The sequence below is a fragment of the Drosophila innubila genome (assembly GCF_004354385.1).
Source record: "Drosophila innubila isolate TH190305 chromosome 3R unlocalized genomic scaffold, UK_Dinn_1.0 2_E_3R, whole genome shotgun sequence".
NCBI lineage: Eukaryota > Metazoa > Arthropoda > Insecta > Diptera > Drosophilidae > Drosophila > Drosophila innubila.
The window spans coordinates 914,308-935,436 of record NW_022995380.1 but is presented as its reverse complement, the minus strand read 5'-3'; the positions used below and the strand labels follow the sequence as shown (position 1 = coordinate 935,436).

At 35.3% G+C, this 21,129-nt stretch overlaps 1 protein-coding gene across 4 annotated transcripts; it reads right to left on the bottom strand.

Annotated features, from left to right (window-relative positions):
• Positions 1–1,591: 1,591 nt before the first annotated feature.
• On the bottom strand, positions 1,592–20,908 carry LOC117792313 (serine/threonine-protein phosphatase 2A 56 kDa regulatory subunit epsilon isoform). 4 transcript variants are annotated; one of them, XM_034632393.1, is made up of 9 exons: positions 20,602–20,907; positions 6,071–6,454; positions 5,299–6,006; positions 5,020–5,219; positions 4,350–4,544; positions 4,090–4,280; positions 3,690–4,023; positions 3,393–3,622; positions 1,592–3,322 (listed from the first exon to the last, which is right to left on the bottom strand). In XM_034632393.1, exons 3-9 carry the CDS (start codon positions 5,435–5,437, stop codon positions 3,022–3,024), a joined length of 1,590 nt encoding a protein of 529 aa, XP_034488284.1. In that variant the 5' UTR covers positions 5,438–6,006; positions 6,071–6,454; positions 20,602–20,907; the 3' UTR covers positions 1,592–3,021. The 4 variants fall into 4 exon arrangements, with proteins under 4 accessions (XP_034488284.1, XP_034488285.1, XP_034488282.1 ...); XM_034632394.1 differs by having other exon boundaries at positions 3,022–3,322; positions 6,071–6,224; positions 20,602–20,908; XM_034632391.1 differs by lacking the exon at positions 20,602–20,907 and adding an exon at positions 20,305–20,570 and having other exon boundaries at positions 3,022–3,322.
• Positions 20,909–21,129: the final 221 nt, after the last annotated feature.

The following is a 21,129-nucleotide window of genomic DNA, read 5'->3' as shown; positions in this document are numbered from 1 at the left end:
TCAGCATATTAATGAAATCCGTCACATCGCTATAGTCCTAATTGAACCAACTCTTATTAATCTATAGCCTTTGTGTTTTGTTGTTTGGTGTTTACTTTACTTTTCTCATGGAAATGGCAGTCAGAAGTTGCATCAACTTGCCATAATGGATACTGGAGTCTATTGGTTAGAATGCGTTGCGTTATTGTATATAGTTTTTTTATTTGTTGATGTTGATCATAATGTTGTTATCTGAATTATTTTCATTTAAATTACACTCTAATATTTATAAAGATGCAAAACTTTCATCCACACTCTTTACTTAGTATTTAGACCATAGATTGATTCTGTTTATCAGATTTTCGTGTTACTAGATGACAGTTTAGTTGGCGTGATGATTAACACGGATTCTTGGATATTTTGTTTTCAGCTTTTCTTTTTTACTTTGCTTTGCTCATTTGCATTTTACTGACGTTTACAAACATATTTAATAATAATAACGCATGTTTCATATTTTTGTTTTTGTATTTGTTTAACGCTCCTATTTTTTACTCGTTACTTGTTCATATGTATGTATGTATGTATGCATACTAGAATAAATTACGTTTCACAGATACATTGTATATATGCATGTATTGTATGTAGGTATGTATCTTCAGTTATAAACTATTAACTTCTGGATAATATGCATACTTAGATACTTTTGTAATGGGCGTGAGTTGAATGAACAAACATACATATGCACTTAGTAAACTTACACATACATACATATTTTTTTTTAAATTTTCATTATCATTATTATTTAATATTCCGTTGATTATGATATTTGTTAGTAGTGAGAAGTGCGTCCAAGTGGTAGTGTTTGCATCGAATTGATAGATGAAATTTTTATTATAGCGGAGCTTCACAAAATTTAATTTTTATTTTTCCTACAATATTTACAATGCAAAGTTTCTTCAGCGAATTGTTTAGAAATTGTGCGCATTTTGTTGAAAAAAAAAAAAAAAACAGATACAGGTGTGTTCCAGAAATCTCAAGAGATTTGGACGAGAAACGTTTTTGAAAATAACCGTTCGAAATGTTGTTGTTCCTAAAATGTTAGAGATTTAATGTTTTCGAACATATTTTTTTTTTTTAATTTTTATTCAATTTTAAGATGTTTTAATTCAATTTAATTAGTTTTAAATTTTGTCAAATCTCAAGAATTTTTTAGGCATTTGAAAGCAATGGTTTGTTTTTTCAAGGAACAACAGTTGCTTTTGGGTTGGTTTGGCGCTGTTAGAGATTTATAGAACACACGTGATTAACAATTTAAATTGTTGAAAACAAAAAGGAAACGTTTAAAGCAACAATTTAAAAGTAATGCCGTGTCGCTCCCTAGACATTTATTCATTGTATTATTTATCTGAGCTGATCTGTGAAATTATATCTCCAAATGATTAAGTGGATGACAGACTGTGAATTGCGAGTTGTGAAACGGTGCCTACCTTAACAATTAGGTTGCATTACGTTTACTAGAGACTTTACTTTAATTTTTACTTCGGTATTTAGCTTACAACTTTTTTACAGTGCATATTTAAGATATTATTTTCTTTCTTTCATTTTTTTTTATTTTTATATCATTTATGCGCATGCGCAACTCATTATTCTCATTAACTTTTAACTTAGAAAGAGACTCTATTTTGCACACATACATATACTTTCATACACATCCATATTTTATAATATTGTTTTATTTGTATATAGATCAGCATTTATGTGGTATACATATTTAGTATGCATATTTAAAGTTTACACTTTAAGCAGTATTTCTAGCCCGATTAGGTGTATTTATTTTTATTATTTACTATCTTTTTTTTTTGTTTTGCTAATGAACCCCGCTATTTTAATTGTTTGTGGAAAGTTAACAATTTTAGTTTTAAGTATATGTATGTATATGCTTATAGGTCTGGCCCAGTTTTGAAATTTCTGCCGACAACGTGCAACACTTAAATATAGGTAACAAAGTCGCTCGATAAGTCTATATATAGCTGTATATTTATGTAAATATACATACATATATAATGCATATAAATACATATACACATGTTTGTATAGTTATATAAGAATATACCATGAAAAGTTCAGTGGAAACTTGGTACTGATGCATACCAGACTGCTAAAATTCTGAAAATTTCGAAGCTATAGTTATTTTTTCATTATTTTACACGTACATAATGCTTGGCCATGGGAGCAGAAAACTTTAACTACAGTAGATTGTAACTGTATATGCATGTGTGTTGTTTGTTGTGTGTGTGTTTGGGTCTGCCGGTCTAGGCTAGGGGGTCTCTAGCAACACGTCTAGTTTTAATAACATACTTTAATGCGTGTTCAACAATCAATCAATCAATCAGCTACAATTCTCGGCTTGCTTACATTTCACATACTAACACTTTTACGCTTTATTCAATTTGTTTTTGCTCTTAAACCTAATTAATAATATTTTTTCTTTCTCTTGTAATATATATATATATTTATATGTATTTATAATATGTTTGTGTGTGGGTGTTGGTGTGTGTGTTTGTGTGTATGTATGTAAGATTTTTATAATATATAGAATTTTAATGCCGCTGCATTCAAAACGCAGTTACGCTGCGCTCTTCAAGCACATCTAGGTTAGCCACGCTCTCAATTCAAATTCACAACGTCCATCAGCTACAGTTTGCTGGTTTGGTGTCTTGTTAAACGAGTATACAATTTAATTACCATATTTATTAAGTTTGCGTTTTCTGCATTGCTTCTTTTTTTTTTTAATTTTTCTTACGGTTTTCTTTTGTTTTGCTTGTATTAACTATTACCGCCAGCTCAATAATTTACGTTCTTAATCAATTCATTTACTTTCTGTCTGTGTGTGTGTGGGTGTGGGGGATTTGTTGTGGGTGTGCGTGAGCCAGCTGATGTTTTATGTGGTGTTGTTCGTGTTGTTCTTATTATTCTTCATGTTAATTTTGCATTAAACTGTTCTTTATTGTTAGTATCAAGCGCGCATTGCGTTGCATTAGTTTAGTTGTCTGCCTTGTCTTGTTTGAGTTTTGAATTTGCTGTCGCAGGATTATTGTCACCACCTGGGCCGCCACCACTGGAGAGGCTGCCACTGCTGCCGCTATTCGACTGTTGTTGATGAGAGTTCATTGCGGCGGCTATGTTGGGCGGCTGGAGTGACGTTGACGCCGCCGCAGCTGCACCTGATCCACTGTTAGCTGTTGCAGCGCTGCCGCCTGCGGCACGCCCGCTGGAACGATTTGATTCGAGTTCGTGTAGCTTCTTCCACAGCTCCTCGCGATCGCGTTCACGCTTCTTTTCCCTACGATAATTAAGAATTACATTTAAATTAGCTCAAGTTCTTGATAATTTCAATAACAAATTCAACATACTTTTGCCTTTCCGCCTTGTAGCTAGAGGTCAGCTCATCGAACAGCTTTGAATTCATTTCCATAAACGTTTTCAATACATTATAGACAAGTGCAACGATGGTTTGATTCCAATGCTCCTTGCTAATGCGATATAGCGCTGGGAACATTATGGGCATTATTACCGCATTGTTCTCCTCAATGAGCGACATGGCATATTCATTGTTCCAGAGATATAGAGCACGCTCAGCAACCTTAGTAGACAAATGCATAGAGTTTACTAAATTAATCACTTCTGTTGGGCATGATTGCATTTCGTACCTGAAAATGTGGGCTCGATACGCATTTTGCAATCTGTCTGAACAGCGGCTCCTGTATTTTGACAAACTGCGGCGGATCAATCACGTCCAAGATCTCCTCAATTTCGCCCAAGAACATGACTTCCTTTTGGGAGCAGGTTTTAGGCCAGAACTTAAGTAGACCACGCACCACCGGCTCGGTGAGGAATGGATCCTTCTCTAGGAATTGTACAATGCAATACGCAAGCTGTGCATGGTAGAGCGACAGACATTTGACTTTGTGCAGCGGCAACAGAACCTTAACCAGAAATTGCTTATGTTCCGCCTTCAATGGCAAGGCAAAGCCGTTAATGATGCTGAAATGTTGAAAATGAAAGCATGATTAAGCTATGCATACATGATATATAAGAATGCAAACTCACCTGCCAAGTATTTCCAGCAGCTCGCCAACGCCATTGAAATGCTCCGTCTCGTAGATGAATTTCAAAAATATGTTGTTGATCTGTTTTCGTATAAAAGCGCGTAAGCCTAAGAATTTTCCATAGATGCGATGCAAAACCGTCTTAAGAAAGTCTCGCTCGCGCGGATCCTCGGAATCAAACAGTTCCAATAGCTAAAGAAACAAATTTCAAATAGATAACAATCAATTAATTATACTTATTTGAAGAAATCTAGATCATACCTGCAACACAAACTTTTGATCAATCACACGTTTGCCAATGGTCGCCTGAAAATCTTGGGATTCCAGAAAGCGCAAGAACACCTCATAAACCAATTGCAAATGCGGCCATGATGCCTCCAGTGTTGGGTCGTCTTCTTCGGGATCGAAATCAGGATTTTCACTGGGCGGCAATGTGCGAAATAAATTGCAAGAAATCTAAAATAAATGTAAAAAAAACATTCTGTTGTCATAAATGGTCGAAAAATGAGTATATGAAAAATTGTACACCGAGCAAAATAAGAAACTCAAAATCGAAATACATCCGAATTATTGAATGACTAATTTACTCACACTCATTGAACAAAACTTAATTTATTCATACTAGTGTAGCTCGATCGCTAGTTCAATCGAGGCCACGATTGAGTAAGCAAACTCCACCATGTTTTTTTATGTTGCTTAGTTTTCACGTCGTCGACTTAGAACCCGAGTTTCTAGCACTAATTTGTCAAAAGTAAGGAAAAGTGCTAGGTGAGCCAAGACATTTACTACGTGCCCACCCCTGAACGAAGGATTAATGATGAATCACAAACTACTTTATCTACTTTTTTTCTATGCTTTAAAAAAGTGGATCAAATAACAATAGAAAGATCTATCGACCTATTTCTTATAATTTTCTTATAACAATGCTTACCATGCGAATTATTTCGGGATAGACCGGCTCCGTGAGTACCCCACGCCCGTGTGTTATATAGGTGGATAGATCATTGAGAGCAGCTCGTTTGATTTCCTTGCCCTTTAAGTCCGTAACAGGATCCATAAAGTCAAATGATACGCAGCACTGCCGTAATTTTCGTATAAAGAGCTCCTCCTGCTCCAAGCTTGAGCAATCGGCTAAAAGCGATCGAGATACATAGTTTATTAGTTCACAACAATCATATCATTACAAAGTAATTTAAAAACCAAAAAATACCTTTTAAAGGCGGCAATTGCTGCAGCTCAACATCCTGAGAGTTTCTGTAGCGCGAGGAACCTTGACTTTTTTTACTTTTCTTTTTAAGTGAACGTTTGGCGAACGGGTCGATTCGATCCACAAACGTGCCCGATGACATCTTTTCAGATTTGGGTTCGTTTGAATCGATAGCGCTCTCCGTGGCTGTCTGTGTGGTATTCAGCTTGCCGGCTTTAATTCCAACGCTTGCCAATGAAGAAATTTGATCGTCCAACGCCCCACCGGCTGCACCAGATGCGCCCACCACGCACACGCCCACACCCACGCCCTCGTCGCCGTCTTCGTCGAAATCACTGCTGAGGATCGCGACTGGTTTTTTGTTGCGGGACTTGCGTAGCCAGCCAAAAATTTTATGTGTTATGTTGGCGACTTTTGCTGTTGAATTTGGCGTTTTGCAATTGTTAGCTGGACCCTTTCCACACGATGTTCTAGTTGTTCTCAACGGTATTGTGCTGTGGTCCTTTTCAATTCGTCTCTCGTTTTGTTGTTGTGTTATGTTGATGGCGGTGTTGAAGCGGTACCGACTTATCTTGACATTTATTTAATGATCGATGTATGATTAGGAGATTTGTAATTTGTTGACGTTGCAGTTAGCACGTTGATTATTCCTTTAATTTTATTTTGCAACCGTGCAACAAGTTGTGCTCTTATTGGTTTAAATTCGTTACACTGCAAAGACAATGAGATTATAAATTAATTTAACTTATTTAGTTATACACAATTTTTTGCTTACCTTTGTGTGCTGTGTTTGCTTCTGTTTTTTGTGGTTCTTGTTGGTTATTAGTTGTTGTGGCTTCTGTTTAATGGAGGGATTGTTGCATTTTCTTTATGTGCCTTATTGTTTTTGTTGTTGTAATACTCGCTTAGCTTCTACGTTCCTTGTTGCTCTGAATGGCACATCAAATGTATGTATAAGAGAGATTTTTCTGTCTAAACTTCTTTCGAATTTATAATATTCACATATTCTCAATCTCTCTCATGTACATTACGTTCTCTTGCTGGTTCTCTATCGCTCAAGTGTACATGTGTGTATATTCGTGTGTGGGCGTGTGTATGTTCGTGTCTTAATGTGATTTTTCTTTTGGTGTTATCGCTCGGAGTTTTGGTATCACATGCACTGCAATTGAAAAGAGAAGTAATTGTCGTAATGAAAATTCACAAAATATAAATCCGTATGTAATTTAAAACCAATGTCAGTAGTATTACGTACACAATATTTTTCTTTTTATTATTTGTGTTGCTACATATTTTTGTTTTGCTTTTAAGCTTATCTAATCGACATGTTGGTCGCTCTCTTCCTCTTTTACTTTTTATTTCCATATCTTTTAGTAGATAACAGCTATGACATTGGCTGTGATTTCAGGTTGCCCCCATACAACGACTTTTGTTACCAATTGCAATCGCACAGAACCAAATCCAAATGAGAATAGTTTCATTTTGAGACCCTGTACTTAAAAAGTACAAAGGGATTATCAAGTTAATTAAAAAAGCTATCTAGCACTGCCGTCGGGATGATCTGAGAAACCTTAATAGCTAGAGTCAATTAACTTATAGGCTATTTCCACGACCACTCACATTTGCCACATTTGCTCACATTTGAATGTGTCTCATATTTGGCTTTCCACGACCAAATGTGAAACTGTTAAGACACTTAAATCAAAGCAGCTGTTCGGCTTCTGTGCACAAATTACAAAAAGCAGACAATAACAACATTTTATTATTTATTATGATATTATAATTGGCGCAAATTTAATGCCTACCGATTTTATTGATGAAAACAGCTGGTTAAGGTGATAAATGCTTTTTTTTTTAAGAGTTTATCGATAAACATCGCGTGTTCGATAAAAAAAATACTGAAATTCACAGGGTCGAATGACAAAAAATCGGCTCATTCATTATGAATGAGACAAAATGATCATCCGGATTTTGTACTGAAATGAAGTCCACATTCGGGCCAGATGATGAAAATGGCGTCGAATGAGCCAAATGTGCTGTCGTGGAAATAGGCTATTAGTATGTAGAATCGAAAATCAAACAAATCGAATTATTTTAGCTCGGAAGTTATTCAATAAATAACTTTACGCCAAAGAAAACTTTATTTGGGCATGTTGCATTGCTTCACTAAAATTGATTTTCCGGCTAGTTGTGTTTTTACAGAATAAGTACAAGATTTTATTTGGTTTTGCAAGTGATGGATTTTGTTTTTGGTGGTTGTAGATTGCTCCAACAATTTAAAATATATCGTTGACCGCAAATGTTTTCGAATTGGAATAATACATCCAGGACTCGAACGAACCAATATTAGAGGTGATTGCATCACATTTGCAAATTGAGATGGACACGGACAAGACAAGAATACGAATATGAATGAGTAAACTAGTTTCGTTTTCAAAAAGTGGTTATGGGTTCAATACACTTTGAAAACCTGCATTGATATCAAATTTGAAATACAATGTTTATATTCTTATTGATTAGCGATTGACGCTGTTTAGTCAACTCTAATACACTTTTTTGTGTGTAAATAGTATAAATTGCTCAAATGAATTTAATTATAATCTAATCTCAGTATAAAGAAAAGATCTGTTTATTGTAGGTTTATCGTCTAAATCAAGACTATTAAACATTTTTAAAATACTCATGATTTGATTAAATACCAGTAGCTCTTATTCCTAAAATAAGCTGAAAATACCGTTTTGTTTTAAGAAATAATTTTAACCAGTGATGTCGAAAAGTAGAATAAAGTAGTCTATTAAATACTTTTTCGTTGCAAATGTGACAGGCAATAAACTGATTTAAATAAATATGTTTTGTACTTAAGAGAAAAAACACCTAGCGCAAACGTGCTAAACATGGTCAGGCACACACATAGGTAAAGACAGAAATAGGTAAATAGTTCCAGTTGTTGTGCCCCTGACTGGCCACAGGGCGTATGAGTGATAGAAAACTAAAATATCATCGACTTGACTGCTGACAGCTGTTAGAATTGCAAATGGAAATGTAAAGTCGTGTGGGCAACTGATTCGCATTGACGAACGACAAGTTGCAGTGCTGGTGATGTCCGAAACTGAATAACCACCACCTATATCATTCCTCCAATCCCCCACACAAGGATTTCGGCATAAAAATTTTTGAATCCGCCCACAGTTGAAATGTAATCGAGAATTTTCAGCATTTTAAGTGCAAACTGAGAACATGCTTGATAAATAATTAATACATTAACAAAGAGTTGTCTTAATTATTTTCAATATTAACACACAGAACACACTCTTACACAGATTTAATGTAAGTGAATAAAAATAAAAACAACACAGCTAACGGACCAACGACAGCTGTAACACAATTACGAACACTATATATTATGAAGGTACAATTTTTAAGTTATTTTCCCAAACAAATGGTGAGTGCAAAATAATTGTTTGTTATATCAGTAATGTACACATATATGTACAATTTATTTTATTTAAAACAAGCCCAAAACGATAACAACCTAATAAATATATAAAAATTCACACGATAACAAGACCAAAAGATACTCTATATCAAAATCTTTGTATATAATATAACAAATAAATTAATGTATAAATACAATTTTTTTTTGAAGTTTTTTAGGACTTTTTTTGTATGTGTATTATATTTTTATAATACAAAATTTAACAACATATTACGTTAATATGTAGTTATATAAAGGTTATAAAATAAATATTGAAACTGTATTATTAATGTATTGCTAGACGCTTTTGCACCCTTCGTGCTGCTTTCGTCACTAGCGCGAACTGCCGTCCGCAGTTATTATATTTTATTTTTTACCTACCTATTAGATTCATGAAAAATTATGGTACACCACTTTGAACACCTTTATCTCCGATGCTTTTAGAGTTAGAGCAACCAAATTTGGTTACAATTCTCCTAGGATGTTAACCTATATAAAGTTTATTTCAAAATTTGAGCACGCCCCCGTCAATGATATAAAGAGCACTTTAAAAGATACAACCTTGAGATTTGGCACACATGATGGGGGACAGGTTCTGACGCGTGAGAGATCGGTTAATAAACAGAGAAAATATTTGAGGACGATATTAGTTGTTTTCTATATAATCACCTGGATCTCGGGGACTATTAGAGCTAAGGCTTCCAAATTTGGGGACAATACCTCTAATCGAAAAAAATATATATCCAATTACAAGGATAATTTAATAGGTACAGATTACCATCTATATGATGTATGCGGAAAATTTTATTGCGATCGGATAATAAAAAACAAAGATATTAAGCAAATTAATTTTGCTTTGCACACCGCCTGGAGATATGGGGGTAACAGCAGGTTCACATGTTATGTTAATGTTATAATAACAATTTATAATTTAACATGTGATATCAATGTTATGTAAATCAACATGTAAACTTTTTGTTAGACATGTTATGTTACAAGTGTCAATTAAATTAAGCCTCTGTACGAATTTAATTTTTTTAAGTATTTATTTTATTAATGGTAATTAAATCGAACGGCTGCGAAGATGTCGGAAGCGGGCATATAACTGTCGAGTAGGCTTGACTGTAGCCCTTTCACACCTCACCGAGTGCAAAGCGAGCCGGTGGCGGATTTAGTTAAAGTTTAAGAAAAAAAAGTTGTGCAAAAAAATGTATCCAGAAATATTTTTGGGTTTTATTTTGTATTTAAATACAAAAAAATATGACTTTATTAGGCAAACAGCAACAACAGCATTAAGGGAATAACAAAGGAAAAAACAAACCAACAACATAATGAGAGTGTATGTCAGGCATTTTCGAGATTTTCTTTTAACGCCGTCACCATTCACCGTTTCCCGTCACTTGCTTCGTCGTCATAATCTGCGCTGGCGTCGCTAATGACTAACCCACTATGACGGACCACCCACTTCCTCAAAAAATTTCCTATCTATTGCGTTTTCGTTCTATCCCTCCCTCGTTCCCAAGTCCTCTTCTTTTCTCGCTCACTCGCATTCTCTGTGTGCGTTTGACGCGTGTCTATTGATTTTCCAGACATAATCGATATATAAATATTGCAACTGCCTAAAACTTTTGCCAACTGTCAAGTTTGACTATACTAAAGACTGAACCTCAACACCCCTAACTAAATCACCAACATACCATCCACACCTTTCTTACATATTCTGTCGTACCTTTTTGTTTTCTTCTTTGGCATTTCCCTTCAGGGCGCCAGTGCAAATATTTAATGAATGTACTTCATTGCTCGATTCTGATTTGATTGCGCTTTCTGTTGCGCATTCCGTGCTGTTATTTTTGTTATTATTATTATTTATATTGGTGCTGTTATTTTTGTTGTTGTTTGTTTGTTGACAGCAAAAACGTAAATTGAAAATCAACGCTTTGTTATTTTAATTGCTTATCAAAAGTTGTCGCCTATTTGGTAGATTCCTTTAAAGAGTTCGATGTGTTAGCTGAGGAACTCGGCAAACTCATACTTATAGACATGTTTTGTTATCGATATTTTATATTCAATTTGAAATTGGCTAGCTTCTAAAAAATGTGATCTTTTTAAGGCAGGAAAAACAAAGAATTTCTTTGAATTCAACTCTTAAACTGCCCGAATCAATTAATTGCAAAACCCATATCAGAAATTATTTCAGATTAATCATATCTCAAATGTTGGCCGGAAATTAGAAAGAGTCGAACATATTCGAAGGGTTCATTAAATTAAAGATTAATGTTTACTTTATAAATTATAATTGATAGTTAAAGTTTCCAGCTTAAGTATGTGGATTGTGTCCCACACAAAGAGGCATAATGATGTTAACGAAAGTCCCAGCAAATTGCGCACTGTTTTTCCGAGTTTCTACGTACTTGAAAAGCGTCTCAAGAAATTGGCATTGGCTTTTGCCTTTAAGGGGTATAAGGGACTTGAGGAGCTGGGGTCGCAAGAGCAGCTGTAAACTACGCAGTAACATTTCGTGCACGTTTCTTAAGGGCATGTGGTATGTGTGTATTTCATACATAGCTAAATACACACGCATATACTCGTCGGGGCACATGGCAAATCCTGACAAGAGTTCAGGGGCGTTTCATGTAAGTATCACAAGTAGCGTGCTGCATCCGTCAGAAAAATTTCACAAAGAAAATGCGCGCGTGAAAAACCTGAAAATGCGTCAAGTGCTCATTGCATTCAAATTGTTGTGGGAGAGAAATAAAGACAGGGTGGGAGGCAGAAAGAGAGAGAGAGAGTAGGTGTGGTAGCATCAAGAAATACTTGTACGTTGCCCCAACTAACTGGACCAAAAGTTGCAACGTGAGCTGCCGTTAAATGTACTTATCTTAAGAGAGAGAGAGAGAGAGAGAGAGAGAGAGAGAGAGAGAGAGAGATTTCTTAAAGAAATATCATTTGATATCAATTGAAATAGTTTGGAGACCTTGACCTTATGCATCAGTTGATCATTAAGATTGTTTAGAGCAGTCGCAACATCGATATCGTTGCGGGGCATCATTAAGTCAATCAAATCAGCAGCATGCATCAGGCATCCATCAACTTGCCTCTGCTGCAAGTACAAAAGTCCACTGGGAAACAACGGGGCGGAGATGTAATATGCAGAATGCAAATGCAAGTATCTCTATCTGTATCTGTGTATTTCTACCACGCATGCTTATGTATCTGCCAGAATAATGCGCTGTTAAATTTGCATAAAGTGAAAGGAAATGGAACAATAAGTTTTATAAGATTTCATACACACTTCCCCCTCTCCCCACTCCCCTACACACACACATACAGAGACACCAGCTAGAAAAAGAATTCAATAGCAAAAGAATCGAAAGTTTTCACAATGTGTGCGGCAGCCTCAAGGCAGCGGATGACAACAACAATAACACATTGTAAACGCTGAGTGGGTGACTGAGATAGACAGAGAAAGTTGAGATGGAGATACAACACTTGTCTGGCCAGTGGGGGGTGGGATTGATGGGGTTTATAAGTATAGCTGTGCTCGGTGTTGCTGTTTTGATTACATTTCTTTTCTTCCTTTTAACGTTGAGGCTTTCACACACACGTTGCCACTCGACATTTGTGGGAACTGCATTTTTTATTTGTTTTGGTTTGCTTTTAGTTAGCACACACACTGCACACATTATAATGTAGGCATATTCATAGAGTGTACACACACAAATATGAAGATGTAACAAAGTTACCAGTTGGCCAAAGCAGTTCTCTCTATTTTATGGAAATTGGGCCAGTTACCTTAGTAAGGTTGCCCACGTTTTAAGGTAATTTCATCAAAAAAGTGTGGTATCACTATTAATGCCAAAAACTCTTACGGATTATACGAAAGTACGAAACATTCTAAAAATACCATCACCTGGAACACTTGCTCGCATAAAGAGAATAGGATTCATTCTGGCTTGCCGTAGTTGCGAAAACAATTTAGAAAAGTTTCAATTGGCAAAGAGGCAAAGGAAAAACAATTACCATGTTTAAGCTATTGACCAAGATGCATAATGAAAATGTTGGATGACAAAAAATTTCTAAACGGAATGGAAACAAATCAGGAGCAACACAAAAAAAGATAGAAATAATTCTAAATTTCAAAAGTAGAGAACTTGGATAGCTTTATTAGCAAGGAGGACATTCGACATACGATTGGACAGTGACAGTCTCAAAGTGCACTTTTTTTAATGGCATTCAATAATAAACCGATTCAATTTATTGATAGTTCTATTTTGCTAGCGCATTCCACAAATTGACGCACTAGGCTGACTAATAACTTGTCAATTAAAAGAGGCGCCGCCGTTATTTCAATGGAAACAACACCTGACCTAACAAATCCAGTTATGCATGTTTGTGTCCCCATCCAAATGGGACAAACGCACGCAATTTGGAACCACAACAATTTGGTGCTCAGTTATGGCAACGTCATAAAAATAGAAGTGCCACATGCTGAATGGGTTTCTATTTTCAGTATTTACCACAATAGCGCCACACAGAGGTGGACACAGGAAGAGCAATAACTATAATAAATGTGTGAAAAGAATTCAACAGAATCAGGAAATTGTACCTTTTAATACAAATCAAGGTCGGCGAAATTCCAAGATTTAAAATAAATCTTCACAAAAGTTACGGAAAATCTAAGAAAACTTCATGACCCACAACAAGCTTCAACAAATTGTTAGGGAAAGCACACATAATAGATACATAACAATAGCATGTCTAGGTACATTATAATTGCATCAGACAACTGTCTTATCGTTTGGCATGTACGTATGTAATATTGAATAAGAGACCCACAAAGCGCTAACACAAATTGTTAGTCGCTTCATCCATATGAAGAAATCGTTTAACTGCAAGCAAATAGAAAAAAAATCAACAGACAAAGGCAAAGCCCAACAAATTCTTTAAATTTTATTAAATAATTAAGGCAAAGACATGACCACCTCGTTCAAACAACCGACAGACAATAAGTGTTTAGCTAATTAAAAAAAAAGCAAGCAGCAATATCAATGAACTATGGGTCATTTCAGAAAAGTAAGTGACAAAATGCTGCAACTTTGGAATAAGGAGAGATATCGGGCTGAAATTTTATATATATATATATATATATATATATATATATATATATAAAACACTTTAATAAAACTTTATGCAGGGTATCTATTGGCCAGCCTTTACTTAATTTCTTTTTGTATCATATTTATAACGAAATGAATAGGCGTGGCTGCCAGCCACAAAAATTTCGCATAAAGAGGGGCATAAAAAATTTATCTGACACATACACATACAGATAAGATAAGATGCTTAATAACAGATCTGGAGCGTTTAGCAAGCGCCTTCAAGCCAATAGCTCCTCCATCTAAAGTGAAAAAAACACTTTCAAGGAATCAGAGCATGCTTTATTTAATTTATTTTAGAAAAGTTCAAAATTCTGTCGTACTGGGTTGTAAAGATTTTATGATGTTGTCGATGAGCTGATAACGTCATATTCTTTATTTTTTTTATTATATAATGTATCTTAGAATCAGTCTTTAACATCATAAAAAATAAGGAATTGACAGAAATATGTCCCGACTTTCTCCATCAACCACATACTTGTCAAGTGTACTTAATATTTTTTTGCTTTCTGGCATTTTAATCATTTAAATTCAAGGCCACATGATTTCATGCAGATGGCATCTAAGAAAACTGAAATTATGAATTCTAAAAATAAGCTCATTTTTATTTAAGAATTATTCAAAAACGAAATCTACGAGAAATTACTGCAATTCAGAGTTGCGGGCCACAACACAAATGGTTAAAAGTCTAATTGGTAAATGGTTTGTGGGTATATTGGGCCAATAAGGAAAATTCATTTATTCGATTTCATGCTAGTGTTCATCTAAAATTATATCACGAGCTGCGCCCAGAGGGAACAACGTCATTAATTGCCGCATACAACAAACACGTAAGAAAGCCAAAAGATATTGCCAAAACTGAACATTTCTTGTGCTGAATGGCGTTTTTCTTAATGGTTTTTTCGTTTTGTATGTTTGTCTGGCTGCTGACTTTTAACATGCTACAAAGAGATGAGAAATTAAAAAAAATAAATACAGAGAACAATGCTGTCTAGAGTGAGTGGCTAACATATATTCAAGCATGACAAATACTCAGTAAATTTATACTGATGAGGAATATACACTCTGCTCAACATTTATTTGTAAACTCAACATTTTTAAATTATTTTCTATAAAGTAAACAATTTTTTAAACATGACCGAAATGTATGTTTCAATAACAAAAAAAAATTAATTTAAAGGTTTATTAGACTTCGGAAAAATGTTTAAAATAAGTGTTCGAATAATTTAAAAAACTTCTTTGTGTTTTTAAATATCTAATTCAATCTAACACAATATGAATCTGGGCTGAACATTTTGACCAAATTTGGTTAAATTCTGTCCACTGTATCATATAGGTGCCATAGAGAGGATTGGTATATAATTAAGGATTAGTGTGAAAGGGGTTGTTGTTTCTGGCGATAACTTAATCAATTTCGTAGATTATGTATTTTCTTTTGACTTAAACGCCCTGCCCACATTTGGTTCTAGTCGGTTCACTATATCATATAGCTGTCGGTGAAACAATCAGTTTAAAATTAAAAACAGCGTCTAAGAGCCTAGGCACAGGGTATCCTAATGTCAATTGCGCTCGCTTTATTTTCAAAAACAAAAGCTAGAGCTTATATGCAAATTGTAGGGGAATGAGCAAGATCCCCTACAATACAATTATAATTAACTCGTTGACTCAAATTTGCGTGGCATGGCGTCATAGTTGGCCGAAGTTATCTCTAAAATTGGTTCGTTTGGTTGTTGACGACTGATTGGTTTTTGAATGGCCAGTAAATAAACAAAAGACAAATACATCAAAAGACCAAATACATTCAATTTTATATAAGCTATTTCAGCTTATTTTTATTTTCTATTTTACTTTTAACGTTTTGAATAACCAAAGAAAACCCGATTGAAAGTATTGAATTTGCATTGCGTTCTATATAAATTATATAGAAAATATCAGTGCAATATATTAGCTGCAATTTGCGGTACATGTAAATACACATGTACATACAAAGAAGTATACACTTTCCTTCATTGTTTACATTGTTGAACAGTATCATTATCGAGGGAAAATATTCGATTCGATTGTATTTTTTTTTTTCAAATGGAGTTGAAAGAAATATGTGCGTACTACTTTCGTGTATTTTTAAAACAAGCAGCAAGTTCTCCGAACCCACCGAAAAAAAATACCACCATTTTAATAATAAAACCAGCAAATAGATGAGTGTAAACATAACAACAACAATAACAATTGAGGCTGCTTCGCCAATTGGGTCGTCTACAAAATTAGGGAGTTGAGATTTTATATGGGGCGCAACGACAGCCACAGCAACAAAAACTACAATTGCCTTATAGTGAACTATAAAAGTAGCAAAGAGCAAACGGGGACTAAAGCTAGAAAACAGAAACTAAAAACCCAAACAAAAATAAGAGATTAAACATAGTCCCATCAAATCCCTTAAATTTGCATATAATATTTATTGAGAGTATATTTGTTAGTTACCTTGCCTAGTGTAACCGGACATAAACTGGATATATAAATTTCTGTAGCAATTGACACAGTGAGCCACTTTGAAGACATAAAATATTAATTTATGTAGTATCTAAAATTGTATCTAGTAACGAGATACTCAATGCAAAATCGCGTCTGCAAATGTAGGGTATACAAAAGTGAGGTCAATAGTGTTTTACTCTCTCTGTACCTGTGTGTTTGTGTGTGGGTGTAGAGAGAGGGGGACGAGGGTCATTAAGAAGTTCTGGCAAGCGGTAGAGCAAATCAGTAAAAATACAATAAAAACAGCATAACATAACAGAGATACACATAAAGTGTGCGATGGTTGCCCACAGAGACGCCTCAAGTTGTTGGAGAATTGACTTTTAGCACGCTCTTTAACTGCAACCCGGTAAAAGTTTAAAGTTGCAGCCGCGACAACAACAACGATAGCAGAGTGCAACGCTCAGGTGAACAGATTACAAAAAAAGCAGGTCGTCTGCAGTAATTTGATGATAATTAGAGCTTCATATTTCGCCAGAAGCTGTTGAAAAATGTGGAGCGCTCTTTATGACATTTTTAGGCCTACACTTTGGCATCCACGTAAAGAAATGTTATGGTCAGCGAAATGTCGTTAAACTATAAAGTATAAGAAAAAAAAGACAGAGCAAAATCAACATGATTTGCAATAGATGTGACTTATCGTAAACTATTAATACTGAATAGTGTAATAATTTTGTAGCATAATAAATTTGTTGTTTTATTTGAAAAGCAAATAATATCGATAGTAGATCTGAAACCATCGCATTGTATAGTTAATCAGGTGTGTTATAAAAATCTCTAATAGCGCTAAAGCAACCCAAAAGCAATTGTTGGTGTTCCTGAAAACAAAAAACCATTGCTTTCAAATGTCTAAAAAATTCTTGAGATTTGACAAAATTTTATTATTATTAAATAGAATTAAAATTTCTTTAAATTGAATAAAAATGAAAAAAAATATGTTTGAAAATATTAAATCTCTAACTTTTTGGGAACACCAACATTTCGAACGGTTGTTTTAAAAAACATTTCACTTTAAAATCTCTAGTTATTTCTGGAACACACCTGAAAATTTGGCTTAGCGTTAAAAAAAAAAAAAAACATGATTGCACATAGACAACCAAATAATGAAAACAATTGCATTTGTTAATGTCAGCGCCTGTGAGCAAAAGTCACGTTCAATGTGACGACAAATAAACTGTTGTTTTCATAGCTTTATATTAGTATTTTTTTTTAGACTGACGTGCTGGCAATAGTAGTCTATTATGAATTATTATAATAAAGCGATGTAGACATCGATAAATTATGGCTTGTTAGGCAAATATTTGATAACCAAATGTGGCCTTGTCACATGTCAGTTGGGAGAGAGGAAGACGAAGAGGCTAAAAATTACATTCAAAAATACATATTTATAGCAACAAAAATTGATTTATATACATACATACATATAATGTAAAATATTTATATGAATCTAAAGCATTTCACACAATTGTGTTAACTTGGAGCAGGTCTGGCAACGTTGGGTTCAAGTAACTGCTCAATCGAAACTTGTTAATTGGGCGAGCAGGTTCGTCACTCAATCAATTAGAACCCGTTCTTTGTTGCCAGACGTTTAGTCAAATTGAAATACAAACGGAAATAGAACAAATGTTCAAAAATGGAGCGCCGTCTGTGGACAGGTGGCAAGGCGGTAACTTCCGTTCGCTCTATGTACTACATATATATTTAGAAACGTATGTAAATAAATGATTGACATACCTCTCTGTATCTCAGCAGCATATTATTGAAATCAATTATTTACAAAGTACAACACACACTGTCAACCAAAACAATTTTGTCATTTGTGACTTGAAACAATTTTCCATTTAACACTTGAGCAATAAAGTTGCACTTTTTGCATCTGTATTTGAATTTGCATTCGCAACGCGAAATGGGGTGGCCAAGGGGACAATAAGAACACATGTAATATACAGGCGACGACAGCGGCTGCGACGTGGGCAGCGACGTTGACGGCGATGGCGACGGGTGGGCGTAGGGCAGTCGTCGCACAGATCTTGTTAAAACGAATGTGATGCTAAAAGCAAAAAGCGAAAAGCAAAACACAGCAGTGAATTGTGAGCGTGGTTATGTGTGTGTGTATGTGGGTCCGCCTCATATGCATGTGTGTATTTGTATATGGTAATAATGTAGGTGAAATATAAGAATCAAATAAAAGAAAACGCCAATAAGAATGACGACGTGTGTTAGCAGCAATGACAGCAGAGACGGAGGAGGCAGGGTGAGCGAGAAAAAGAGAGAGAGAGAGAAAACTTAACTCCAAGCAGGAGCAGCTGTTTTGATCGCTGAACTTAACGAAAGAGACATGAGCGTCGACGAAACTTAGGGAAGGCACTTTAAATTAAATTTTCTTCACTTTTATTTTGCACGGCAGTTAGGTAACGTTTTGTCTATATGAGTTATGCTCATAATCTTAGCACATTCTTTACTGGCTGTGACGACACTCACACTTCTATACATTATATGCATACATGAACAAATATATAGATATATATATATACACACACACACGCACCCAGACTCATACATACACTAGCGTATACAAAGTGTGTGTGTGTGTGTGTGTGTGTGGCTGCTGCTGGCTGCTCTGCTCAACTCTGGCTGCGGGCAGCCAACAAAATCGATATTCTAAAAATAATATACTTTGAAAAATAAAAAAAAATATAAAAGCACAAACGAATTTCAATTGTAGCCATCAGCCAGCCGGTACATACATACAATAATTATGTACAAATGTGTGGGTATTGTATTTGTAATTAAGTTGGTAAATTACTACAGATACATACATATATGTATATGTATATACTTATTTATTTACACTTCACAATTATTGCGCACTTGAAAGATTTGCATTTAGTTGTAGATATGATTTTTGCAATTTATAAGTGTGTTAAGCCCGATAAAACAGATTTGAGGCTTTTAGTTGCTGCTTCTCTATATTCTTGTATTCTCTCTCGTATTTCTTGCACCCAACCGACGACGACAGCGACGTACGGCAACTAAAACGACGACGCGACATAGCTACACTGCTACTACTGCTGCTGCTGCGGCACAAAGAAAGCCGATTTTTTTTTTCGGTTGGCGCTCTCTGCTGCTTCTACATGCATGTATTTGTGAGCGTGTGTGCCTGTGCTCGTATGTGTGTGTGTCCCTCCAAAGCTCGAGAGCCCCACATCGCAATATTGACAGTGCACGAAACGGGGACCAAAGCAAAGGCATAAGAAATGGAAAGAGCACTTAAGCGAATGAGGAAAAAAACAGACACAAAAAATTTAACAAGCCGCTGCTTTTATTTCGTGCAATACGGCAACACTGTGAGCATACCGCAGTGTTTGGCGACAGGTGGAGGAGACAGAAGCGGAAACACCGTGCGATGATAGCAGCTGCACTAGCGTTGTTCTTGTTGTTTGTGTATAGTAAAAGTAGCGAAAATGTGTAGTAGAGATAATTTGTTGGGGTTGTTGCTTTTGTGAATCACTAACACGAACACGCACACACACACTCACGTTCAAAAACTGAGCGAGCCCCAAGGTGCTCACCAGTGTGGGGTGTGGTGAGTTTAAGTGAAAATACATATGCAATATGTATAGAACAATTTTCTGCGTTCATAACAACAACTTTTCCAAAAACAACAACTAATATAACTAATACAACTAAGTACAACACTCAGAATCATCACTTAAAACAGCAAAATAGAAAATATATATATAATCAAGATTGTGGGCTTATACCAAGCTATTATATTTAACCGGTAAATAGGTGGCAATCAAAATGTTTAAATATCATCCTGACAACAACAGCAACAACAACGACACTCACCACAAATGATTGTTTTCCGCTCTCATGAACTTTTATTTCAATACGTGCGATAGTATGTGTGCGTGCGTGTGTGTGTGTATGTGTGCTACTGCGCGTACTCTCTCTTTCGCTCTCTCTTTCGAAGCTAAGGTTCCCACTCGTAGAATTTTAACACAGGGCACTATTATTTTTGACTATTTGCTTACTTATTTATATAATTTAGCACATTGCTGTCGTTGAAATTTGCAATACCCTTTCTGCATCAATAAGTATACATATGTATCTTTCAACACACAAGTATTTTAAACAAATTCACACCTTCAATTTCTGGTATCAGCGCAGCTGCCATGCAAAACGCGGCGCACGTACACTCAAAGCGGCGACGACGACGACGACATTCGCATTTTTTCACAGTGCGTTGCGTTTGCGTTTACACCTTTGGTTTTTGTTCGTCAATTGCACTGGCAATGGCGCACACACCTGTCACAATTTTAATTGAAAATCATTCCTCGCACTTTCAATTACACTTTGCAACTATTTAGTGCAGCCGGTAATTAGATTTTTTGCCAAAAAACTTCGATTTTGTTAAGCGGCTACTTGGATCGTTCACACAGACACAGTAGAAAGTGACGCCATCTTTAAAGGGGTCGCTGCACGTTCAGTCCAAAATCAGTGTTGATAAACGCGAATACGATTGCAGTTTGGTTTATTTCATATTTGCATACATCAGATCTAAAATTATAACTTTAATTAAGCTAGTATATTTGCATACAATTAAACGAAAATTAAAATAATTAAGTTGTACAAGCTCAATTTAGTTTTGCGCAATTTATTTGTTAGAGCAGC